The sequence below is a fragment of the Colobus angolensis genome, unplaced genomic scaffold, assembly GCF_000951035.1.
Source record: "Colobus angolensis palliatus isolate OR3802 unplaced genomic scaffold, Cang.pa_1.0 Scaffold106, whole genome shotgun sequence".
Classification (NCBI taxonomy): Eukaryota; Metazoa; Chordata; class Mammalia; order Primates; family Cercopithecidae; genus Colobus; species Colobus angolensis.
Genome location: NW_012111586.1, coordinates 1,812,322 through 1,824,534, shown reverse-complemented (window position 1 = coordinate 1,824,534; position 12,213 = coordinate 1,812,322). Strand labels below are relative to the sequence as shown.

General features: G+C 41.0%; 1 protein-coding gene across 21 annotated transcripts in view; it reads right to left on the bottom strand.

Annotated features, from left to right (window-relative positions):
• Positions 1-12,213, bottom strand: part of ST3GAL3 (ST3 beta-galactoside alpha-2,3-sialyltransferase 3) — a 204,525-nt gene that overhangs the window by 107,834 nt on the left and 84,478 nt on the right. For 15 of the 21 annotated variants that reach the window (XM_011945625.1, XM_011945719.1, XM_011945710.1 and 12 more), the window contains one exon: positions 10,028-10,070. In XM_011945625.1, coding sequence (XP_011801015.1) covers positions 10,028-10,070 — 43 coding nt within the window. Of the gene's footprint in view, positions 1-73; positions 238-8,025; positions 8,033-10,027; positions 10,071-12,213 lie in introns of all 21 variants that reach the window. The other 6 variants (XM_011945600.1, XM_011945609.1, XM_011945616.1 and 3 more) reach the window with 2 other exon arrangements.

Here is a 12,213-nt window from a genome sequence, read left to right as displayed (position 1 = left end):
GAGACTTCCTCAGACAGGAAACAGAATCTTTTATTAGGCAGTGGTTCTCAATTTGGCTGCATATTAGACTCACCTGGGCAGCTTTAAAAATCCTAATGCAAAGGCTGTGTCCTCGCTCAATGACTTCAAAATCTCTAGAGGATGGGATGCAGGCATCAGTAATTTTTTAGGTTCTCTAGGTGATTCCAATATGCAGTCAAGGTCAAAAACCACTGTGCAGAGAGACTCCTCAGTAGGCTGCAAAGTGGGAATTTGGCTTTTTCGGTCTTGATCACATAGCTCAAGATGTCTAAGAGAGTCTTTGAACAGTGGGCTGTGAAAAAGGCTAGATGTCATGAAGCAAGGAAGCTAGCCAAATCCTGCAATGCCGTGCTCTCCTGTTGTGAAGTAAGTATGGCCCTGGCTTGTGCTAGCTACAGAAAAGAAAGAATCATTTTGGAAACCAGACTACTCCTTTGGATTTCTTGTCCTCTCAAGGTGAATTTCTCTGTTGTCCTCTTTTAATCTTTAGTGAAATATTTTTAGCTTTGCTTAGAGGAGCCAAAAGAAAGTGTCCCCCCACCACACCCCCCTACCTTTCCTCTTTTATTTTTTTTAAGGCATTAAAGAGAAGCTGGCCCTCTGAAGTCAGCATGATGGTGGCAGAAGTTCTTCAAGTGACAGTCTCTCCAGGAGATGGGGAAAGTCAGGGTTAGATAAAGGAAGGGGCCACCTGACAGTCCTCACCACTGCACCCCCCTCCCTAAAAACCTTCTAATAACAATACTTGAAAGATCTAGATTTTGTTATTAAAGGTGGCTCTATTCTCTCTTACTCATACCCTCTTCCTTCTGTCCTTGATTGACTGAACAAATATTTATTGAGTATTTACTATGCACATAAACACTATACTAGGCATTGTGAATATATCTGTGAACAGAACATTCCTACTTCTTGCCCTTATAAAGCTTCTGGTATAGTTAAAACGTTGGATCAAACTGACTGTGAATTTGGAAAAACAGAAAGTTATGTTTTTTTTTTAAATTTAATTTTATTTATTTATTTATTTATTTTTTGAGACGGAGTCTCGCTCTGTTGCCCAGGCTGGAGTGCAGTGGCCGGATCTCGGTTCACTGCAAGCTCCGCCTCCTGGGTTTACGCCATTCTCCTGCCTCAGCCTCCCGAGTAGCTGGGACTACAGGTGCCCGCCACCTTGCCCGGCTAGTTTTTTTGTATTTTTTTAGTAGAGACAGGGTTTCACTGTGTTAGCCAGGATGGTCTCGATCTCCTGACCTCATGATCCGCCCACCTCGGCCTCCCAAAGTGCTGGGATTACAGGCACGAGCCACCGCGTCCGGCCTAGAAAGCTATGTTGAATAGTGAGAAAAGTAAAAAAGTTTGGAGCCAGGCAGAGAAGGGTTCAAATACTGGCTTGATCACATTTAGTTCTGTGAACACAAGTAAATTACTTATTCTTTCTATAGTCATTTTCACATTTGTTAAAATGCATTTAAATACCGTCTGCTTCATAGAGTTGTCCACCATTTATCCATGCAACAAATATTTATTAATTGATCAACAAGTAATACAGTAGACACGGGTTTTGCTGCTAGAAAATAGTAGGGAACAAAATAGAAAAAACACTCTAGTAGATGGAGACAGACAATAAACAAGTAAATAAAACATATGCGGCATCTGAGAGTGATAGACACCCTGGAGAAAATGACACAGTAAAGGGGAACAGGGAATGCCAATAGGGGATGGGGCTATGATTTTAAATGGGATAGGCAAGGAAACTTTATTAAGAAGGTAACATTTGAACTACGTTCTAAAAAGGTAAGGGAGTGCACAATCTCTGCAGGTATCTGGGGAAGTGTTCCAGACAAGGGAATGTTCAAATGCCAAGAGTCTTGAGGCGGGAACAGACCTGGAGTGTCCAAATCACAGCAAGGAGCCCAGGATAAAACAATAAATCAGGAGACCAACAAGAAAGCAAGGTGTAGACCATGTAGGGCCTTGGTGAGCATTGTAAAGATTCTGGCTGTCATTCTGCAAGAAATGGGGAGCCATTGGGGAGTTCTGATCACAGGAGTAATAAGACCTATCTTGTATTTTAATAGGCTCACTTTGGCTTCAGTGTGGAAACAGACCACAGAGAAGCAAGCATAAAATCTGGAAGACTAGTTAGGAGTGCAAAAGTTCGGTGGGAGGTGGTGGTTTGGACAGAGTGATGATATAGAGGTAGTGAGAAGTGGGTGGATCTGAGGGTATTTAAGGTAAAGCTAATAGGATTTACTGATTATCAGATTTGAGTGTCAAAGAAATGACGCTACAGTATTTGATGTGAAGAATGGAAGGATGTAGTTAGCTGCCATTTCCTAGGGTAGAAAAGATTCTGGAGTTTAGTTCTGGACATGTTAAGTGTGAGATGCCTAATATACATCCGAATGAAGGGGGCAATTGGGTAAATGAGTCTGGAGTGTGGGGAAAGAGAACTGGGCTTGATACAAATGTAGGCATCATCAGCATATAGATGAGATTTAAAGCCATGATACTGGATGAGATTAAGCAAATGTTGTGGGAAAAGGTAACATAGAAAGTACCTAGTGCACCACTGGGCATATAGTAGGTGCTCAATAAATGTTTTCCCCTTGAAGTCCTAGGGAACTTGACAGGCTGTTTTAGAAGTGTTAAACTCACCTCATATTTAGACTGCTCCACGCTTATCCACTATTATAAACGACCTGGTTTCCACAAGGCTCTGGGGATTAAGAGTTGTTTGCTTTCATTTTCATATTTTTGTGTCTTCACATGGAATTCCTTATGAAATTAGACTGAGCATTAAAGTCCCCATGCTCTTGCCCACATAAAACACCTGTAAAACACCACACTGTGGCAGCAGACAGAGCTTTCCCAGAGCACTTGCTCACACCCAGCAGAAACAGATGAAACTTCCATTTAATTAAATCTGCTCCCAGAAGGCCCACATCGGCTCAGGAAACTCACACCTGGACACCAGGATCTGGCTCCTTCAAGAAATCCAGACGGCTCATCTCTCTCCTGGACTAACGGGCACATTTCTGGCTCATTGTGTCATATTCCTTATAATGGAGACTGAGATTTCCTTAGGGTTCTTTCTGGAATGCTCTGCCTATCTTCCTTTAACTCTTTGCTCAAATGCCACCTTCTCAATGAGTTTTACTTTGACTGTCCCATTGAAACTTGCAACCTCTTCAACAGCATTCCCTTGTCTTGCTCTATTTTCTTTCACAGCACTTATCACCTTCCAAAATCCTAAAAACTTTATTCATAACATTTTTGTTTACTGATTGTCTTGTTCACTGGTATATCCCCAGAGCACAGAATATTGCCTAATACATATTAATTGCTCAACAAATCTGTTGATTGAATGAGAGAGTATCCACTTTGTTGTTGAGGCAAGAGCCTTTACCCCTGAGCCTTTTCCCAGGGCCCTCAACTTTGAGCCAGACAACAGTAGACTCCTTTCAGAGAGCAGATGTGCCCCCTCAGAGGTATCATTAAATCAGGTTGTGGCTGCCTGCACGTAGCAGCCTGAGTGCCCAACCCCTGGGGAAGATGGGGTCAATTCTCAGGCAACCGCAAGGCTAGTAATGTCACCAGCTCACCAGTCTCACATTCTAGTTATTCCTGTTTCTCTCCAAACCATATTCTCCTCAGTTTTCTTTCCCTCAAGTCACTGTTCTCTGCCTCTTCTTGGTCCAATTTCCTACTTCTCCTCCGGCACAGCCCACACTCTAACTTTCAATTATGTGGCATAAAACTGTGTTCCTTTATATCCTCAAACTCTTCAGTGAATGTTCCTTCCATTTTTGCTTTCACAGAAACCTGGGTCTCTTGGGAAAACACCATTTTTACAGCCCTCTGCAAAGGAGGCTGCTCTTTCATCTATACTCCATGGACCCTGGGATCCATGGTTATCCTCTTTGGAGTCCATTAATGCTTCCAAACCACCAATATGTCATGCTTATTATAAAAAAAGAAACAACCAAAAACTTGTCTGTTGCTCATGCTATCCAGCAATACTACCCTTTACCTTCCCTTCCTGTTCTCAATTGCTTCCTCCCCATTCACTAAGACTTCAGCTTACAGGATAGCCTTTCCAATCAAGCTTGTAAGGCTACGCCTGTGGCTTAGAAGTTTCCATTTATTCCAGTTAGAAAACACATAGCCGGTGCTCAAGAAATATCTGCTAAATCAAAGAGTGAAGAAATGAAATCTGGGGTATGAGGCAGGAGGCAAGCTGAAGTCCAGGTCTCATTTTTCGACTATATCCCTGCCAGTTTACCAGACACTGATAAGGGCTAACTCTCGTCCTTGGTATTACTATTGTCAATGCTTTAACTGAGACTTAGTAGTTAAATAACTCACTCCAGATTAGAGCTAGTAAGATGTGGAACTGGGCCTCAAAACTCCATGTCTGATTCCACAGCTCACATTTTTAACCACCAAAAAGTTCTGCCTACTTAAACAACAGTTCTTGTAGTAAAAAGACAAGGTTTTGCACGTCAGTATTCTGAATAATGTTCACAGCACTAACAAGTGATTTTGTCATGTAGATACAAGCAGAAGGGAATTCTCAAAGAAAATATAAGCCACTCTATTCCAGAAAGACATAATTAAACAAATACAGTGAAGACAAAAAAAAAAAATCTAAAATGTCTATTTCCAGGCTTTTGGAATATCACTAGATATAAGGTATTTTAAGAGTATTTCTCCCATTCTATAGGCTGTCTGTGTACTCTGTTGATAGTTTCTTTTGCTGTGCAGAAGCTCTTTAATTTGATTAGGTCTCATTTGTCAATTTTTGTTCTTGTTGTAGTTGCTTTTGGGGACTTAGCCATAAATTCTTTGCCAAAGTCAACGATGAGAAGGGTATGTCCTAGATTTTCTGCTAAGATTTTAATAGTGTGAGGTCTTACATTTAAATCTTTAATCCATCTTAATTTTTATATATGGTGAAATGTAGGGATTCAGTTTCATTCTTCTGCATATAGTTAGCCAGTTATCCCAACACCATTTATTGAATAGGAAGTCCATTCCCTACTGCTTATTTTTGTAGACTTTGTTGAAGATCAGATGGTTGTAGCTGTGTGGCTTTATTTCTGGGTTCTCTATTCTGTTCCATTGGTCTATGTGTCTGTTTCTGTAGCAATATCAAGTTTAGTTACTATATCCTTATAGTAGAGTTTGAAGTCTAGCAATGTGATACCTCCAGCTCTGTTCTTTTTGCTTAGGATTGCTTTGGCTATTCTGGCTTTTTGGTTACATATACATTTTAGAATGGTTTTCTCTACTTCTGTGAAAAATGATGTTGATAGATGCAGCTGTAAGGCATTATCCTAAACAAATTAACGCAGAAAAGAAAATGAAATATCACATGTTCTCACTTACAAATGGGAGCTAAATACTGAATACACATGGACATAAAAATGAGAACAGACACTGGGGACTACTAGAGGCGGGAGTGGGGAGTGGGCTGAAAAACTACCTGTTGAATATTATGCTCACTACCTGGGTAATGGGACCATCCATACTCCAAACCTCAGCAACACACAATAAACCCATGTAACAAGTCTGCACATTTGCCCCAGAATCCATCTTTTTAAAAGGAGTTTTTCTATGCAATAGGGTTCCAAGAATAGAAAACATCTGGAGTGAGGAGACAATTCTCAAGATAGAGATGTGTTGCATTCTGAATTAAGGGTGAGCCAACCACACTTGTGGGCCAAAACCAACCTTTCACCTGTTTTTTATATGGCCTGTAAGTTAAGAATGTCTTTTACATTTTTAATAGATGGAGAAAAAAATCAAAAAGCATATTTTTCACACATAAAAATTATATAAAATTGCCAGGCGTGGTGGCTCACGCCTGTAATCCCAACACTTTGGGAGGCCAAGGCGGGTGGATCACCTGAGGCCAGGAGCTCAAGACAAGCCTGACCAACATGGAAAAACCCCATCTCTACTAAATATACAAAATTAGCCAGGCGTGATGGCGCATGCCTGTAATCCCAGCTACTCGGGAGGCTGAGGCAGGAGAATCACTTGAACCGGGGAGGCGGAGGTTGCAGTGAGCCGAGATTGCACCACTGCACTCCAGCCTGGGCAACAAGAATGAAACTCTGTCTCAAAAATATACACATATAATTAAAACTTCAGGGTCCATAAATAAAGTTTTATTGAAATATAGCCATACTCATTAATCTATATACTATCTATGGATGCTTTCAAGTTAAAACAGCGAAGCTGAGTAGTTGTGACAGAAAAAATAAGGCCCCAAATTTTAAAATATTTCCCATTTGGCCCTTTGCCAAAAGAGTTTGCCAACCCCTTTTATAAATAATTTCTTCTGTCTTACCTTCCAGTTCACTAACTCTGTCTTCAGTTGTATCTAATCAGCTGCTAACCCCTTTTACTGAGTTTTTAATTTTGGTCATTGTATTTTTTAACTCTAGAAGTTCATTGTTTTTTCAAATCTGGTGTTTTGCTTTTCATAGTTCCCTATTCTATGCATATAATTCAGTACTGTCTCTTATTTCTTTAAATATAGTATATTTAATTGCTTTATAAATGATGTGTGGTAATTCCAATTTCAGAAATCTTTGTGGATACTCCTCTGTTGCCAGTCGTTTTACATGTTTCTCATAAAACCACGAGAACAAGCTTCAATAGAAGCTTGTTTCCTTGTGTGTTTAGTTATTTTTTACTGTAAGCTGTTCATTTCCTTGAAAAGTTATTTATGAAGAATGCATATGTTTTCCTCTATGGAAAGTCTGCATTTATTTCTGCCAGGTGCTTGGAGGCACTGCCAGTCTGGAATACCTTAAACTGAATTAATGGCTTGAGGTTCCCTAGATCACCTGAGTGATGAGAACTCTGGCAACAAATACCAGTGTTTTTGTTCTACTGCCATGACCTACTCAGTGCTTTGGTAATTGTTCTTGCAGCCTGCTTTGGGGGTGCAGGTTTATTAATAGTTCTAGTTTATCCTTATGCTGGGTCCTTTGGGGTTCCAGTTAACATGAAAGTAATTAAAAGATGAAAAATATGGAAGATAAGTTAATATAATGAGAAGGTCTAAAATTTAACCAGAATTTCAGAAGAGGAATAGAGAGAGAGTGGGGCAGAGGGAATATTTAAAGAGATAATGGCTGAAATTTTCCCAAAACATATGAAATTCTTATACCCAAGAATCTAAATGAGGCCAGATACTGTGGCTTACACCTGTAATCCTAACACTTCAGGAAGTTAAGGCAGGAGGATCACTTGAGCCCAGGAGTACAAGACCAGCCTGGGCAACATAGCAAGAGCCTGTCTGTACCAAAAAAAGGAAGAAGAAGAAGACGAAGATGAAGAAGAAGGAGAAGAAGGAGAAGGATGAAGAGGAGGAGGAGGAGGAGAAGGGGGGGAGGAAGAGAGGGGGAGAAGAAGAGTGGGGAGAAGAGAAGGGAGGAGAAGAGAAGGGAGAAGAGGGGGGAGGAGAAGAGGGGGAGGAGAAGGAGGGGAAGAGGGGGAAGGAGAAGAGGGGGAAGGAGAAGAGGAGGAGGAAGAGGAAGAAGAGGAGGAAGAAGAGGAAGAAGCAGCAGCAGCTAAAAGAATCTCAATCAAGATAAATAAAAACAAAGCCTTACACTGGCATACTTATTCATACTTTATAGAATGCTTTCTTTTATTCTTCATAAAGCCATAGGAGGTGAGTGCTATTATCTACATTTTTCATAAAGGAAAATTGGGATTCAGAAAGCTAAAATATAATAATTATCTAAGGTCATGTAATACTATGCGGCAGAGACAGAATTCAAATCCAGTTCCGATTAAAGTTCAGATCCTTTCCTATACTTCAGAAATAGAATATAACACAACTAGAGAGGGACTTGGTAAGGGGTGATCTCAACTTTGCTGAGTAACTGCCCCCACCAAAAACAGAATCCCTAACTTGCAAACTTCTCTCTGGAAGTAGGTGGAAACCTTTCTCAGGTATCTGTGAGACAGGAGAGACAGCACTGGACTTCTGAAGACAGCACTGGACTAGAAAAAGCTTTGCAGCCAGAGGCAGGAAAGTAGCTTGTACCTTAGATTGTGAGTTAAATCAAATGAGGCCAAGCCAATTTACTGTGCTAACGACCATGTTAACTCACATAGTTCAAAGAATTGGCCTGATATGCAACAGAAAGCTACACAACAGCCTACTCTGCAGGACCCAACTGACAGGAGAGCAGGGTAGGAATGTCTTCCTCATCCTCCTCCTTTCACTGCTGAAGACAGTTTAAATACTGTAGTATGTCCTAGAGAATATGCCTTTTGTTCATCAGTGTGATTCAACTTGGGAATTACTCTTATCTCTTCCGTTCTGGTGGCATTTCACTTGCTTATGGCTTATACTTGATTTGTTTTTTTCCAGAGTACTAAATTAAGAATTTTCTAAGAGTGAAGCCTATGGCTTTCTACCACAATCAAATACCCCATTCCCTAGATGTTAACATGCGGCTGACATCTCTCTACTAGCCTGGTATACAGAACACACACATTTTCCTTCATAGTTGTCTCCATAATGTGTAGAAGTTGGGAGATTTACAATGCCTGAACTCATAGTATGAGGCATCAGAGCCAAGAAGCCAAATGCCAGACTATTCAGTAGGAAAACCAACCAGCCCCTGATTTGATGTCTTGTATGTAGGTGTGGCCATCATCATCAGACACACAACTGCGGAAAAGGCCCTTATGCAAGACACAAAAGGAAAGAGAAACAATTCTGATCCTTTATGATGTCTGCCCGGTAAAGGGCAGGGGACATAGGTGCACAAAGATGACTAACAATAGAAAGGAATCACAGTAGGTAGTAAGGTGGTTCTGCAAGGATTTATTGAGCATCAGCCATGTGAGCAGGCTTGTAGGGGCATGAATACACGGAGTGGAGAGAGCTGCAACTCAAGGCATGCTTGTCAAATAGGAAAGTACACAGTCATCCTACCATCATCCATCCATCCACCCATCCTTTCATCCATCCATCCATCCATCCATCCATCCATCCATCCATCCATCCATCCATCTATCCAAGTGTTCAGTGTTTAATGGGTACCTGACAAACATACGCCAATACTGTCTAGGTGCTAGAGAGACCAAGAAGACCAGTAAGGAAGGATCCTGGAAGGATTAGATACTCAATATTTGACAGTCCTCTATGAATTAATCATTTCAATTAAATTCTTACAAAAACCCGGTGGAATAAGTTTATTGTCATCATCCTATAGATGAAACTGAGGCTCAGAGTGGTTAAGTAGCTTGCCCCAAATCACAAAGAGAATAAACGTCAATCTGGGATTTGAACCAAGTTATCTACTAGGCCTAGCTCTGAGCCTGTGCCCTTAAAAAATTGGTAATTATTATGCAATTACAGTATAGTGCGATAATTGTAACAGAGGTAGAAAATTCAAAGGAAGCACAGAGGAAGAGACAATTTTGTGTGGGGAAGAAGTAGTTTTTTTTAGTTTTCCAAGTGAGCTAGCAAGGAAAGAGAATTTCAGGCACAGGTAACAAGCATATGCAAAGGTAGAGGGAAAAGGAGGGTTCACCTGTGGCAAGAGTGGCAGGAGTTGAAGCTGGCGAGTAAGACAGGGAGTGATCACAGAAAGCTGTGCATGTCAGGTGCCAGAGCATCTCTGAGAGGCCCCTACCTCCTGCTGTGACTCAACTGTCCTCTACCCTGTAGGAGAAGCCTTTCCAGGAGCCTCCTAGTCCTTCCAACTCCTGGCAGTGGCCTCCTCCTATTATAATAAGTTGCCTGTGCCAGCCAAATCAAAGGCCTTATGTTTGTACCCATCATCCCACCCTCTGTGGTCACTGCAGACTGTAACATGCCCTAAGATTCTACTGACAGCCTGAGGACAGAGGCCCCAGGGAGTCCCCCAGTCACCAGAAGAGTGATGAGAGCTGACCCTTGAAAGTGAGACCCAGCTCTCACAGACCTCTCTGCCACAGAGTCAATGTATCTTCTCGTTCTACTCACAGTTTAGAGTCCAGATTCAGGAGGAAGCCCAACCGATCATACTCTGAAAAAGAAAAGCAGAAAATGTCATTAAAGTCAAGTCACTGATGATACTAACATATTGCATCCCTCAGACCTAGACCATGGGGACAGACAACCCTTGGAAAAGAACACAATTCAACTGCTTCAAAGAATACAACTAAATACATAAACCACAGAACACCAGCTGAACACCTGTTTTGTGAAGGACCGAGTTCAATGCCAGGCATTTCCTATGCATTCCAGGGCAGCCAGTCCTACGTTGGTGTACAACTGCCTGCCTTCCTGTATAAATGTGGTAACTGGAACTGAAATGTAGTAAACCATGAAACTGGAACCTGGAAAAGTAAGAGGCTCAGATGCAATATCTGCGTCCTCTGAGCTCTAAACACAGCATTTGCTGAATCAGCCACCTTAGCCATGGTGTGAGGATGTGGCAGTCAACAGGTCCCCAAATCCATGCCAATTCTCTTCATGGTCATCATAAAGAACCAATAGATCAGATTACATAAAGAATAGCAAGTTTACAATAAAATTTAAAGACAAATTGATGTTTCTAACAAGTGATTAATCAGTATTTTAATTTATTTAAGTTCTTTACATCTTGCCTCATTCTAAAATGAGGTTGGAGCAGTTCTATAAAATTGTATGGAGTACAAGATTTTGAAAAGGATAAATCTGGGGGCCAAAGTGGACATAAACTTAGGAAAATGCAGGTGGGGTAAGGAAAATAGCAAAAGTGAACATCCTAGGGCCGTGTGTGCTTGTTGAAGGAAGATTACAGATCTGTCCTCAAGATTTTCCATAGCTCAAACTAAGTGCAAAGCACTGATTTCATGGTTCAGCAGTATCTAGAAAATAAACCAGGAGAATCACAGCTATTCTTGATACTAAGACTTGAGGGAAATTTCCTGTTTCCTCAAAAACATTTGTATAAGGAAAATGATAGGGAGTGTCACAGGATTATTTCTTATGGCTCTGCTCCATAATTGCAGTGTGTGTGTGTGTGTGTGCACGCGCGCACGTGTGTGTGTGTGTGTCTAGCCAAAATAAGGTGGCCTATGAATGCAGTTCTTAGCTGGCCTGGCTCAGTCTGAGGGTAAAACAGAATACCAAAATACTGGATGGAAAAGGCCAGGCAGCAAAGCTTTCGAGGAACTCAGGCTTTAATAAGCAGTGAACAGCAGAAAGGGGGAAGTCACACACGCTGACAAGTACCTCCCAGGAGTCGTTCTGCAAGGCCAATTAAGGCCAGACTCATTGCTTTCAAAATCATCTGAGCTGTGGAGACAGAATAAATCCTCTCCTTAAAATTGAAGATACCAACTAGGACACACAACTCAACACAAGGCTTACCTCCCAAGAGAATGGCCTTGAGCAAGTGAAAGCCTTTCCTCAAAATAATTCTGGCTTTGCTCTAACGCAGGCAAATGGATCAAAGACTTGCCTTAACATATCAAGAACTTACAAACATTGGTAAGAAAAACAAAAAAAGACTTAAATATAAAATAAAACTAAAAATACAATTTGCAGAGAGTTAGTGTCAACGTTAAGTGCTCTCTCAACAATCCTATCTTATCATTCCATAAAAAGGAAGCCTCATCAACTTGCCAAATACCTGTTACTTTTTCCCTGTGTGGTGACAACCCTGGAGGAAGTCTCGTGCTGTTGCTCCTCAGACCTGAGCTAAGACTCCCTTAGACAATGAATCCATACTTAGGCAGATCCCTTCAAAAGAGGCCAGCGAATGTTTCCCTCATTGTTGCAAATTCAAATGTCAGGGGCCAAGCAAGAGCATAACACAAATGAGGGAAGTGGGAGAATGTAATACTCTTATACAGCAGCTCACACTACTTATTTTAGTTGCATTAAAAAACAAATTCTGTTGGAATGTCTTTTTTTTTTTCAATTCACTGTTTTTCCTCCCATATATTTTCTGTATAGTAAAAATAATTATATCTGTGGTTTATTATTTGCCAATGGCATCTTAGTTTTGTTTTACACACACGCACACACACACACTGCATATTACATTTCTAAGAACTCTGCATTTCTAAAGCAAGTTTGTCCCTTCATGTCTCTCCTGGTCTATCTGTTGTTTTCTCTCTTTCATTAAGAGATAGCACTTTGGGAGACCAAGCTGGGAGGGTTGTTTGAGTTCAGGAGTT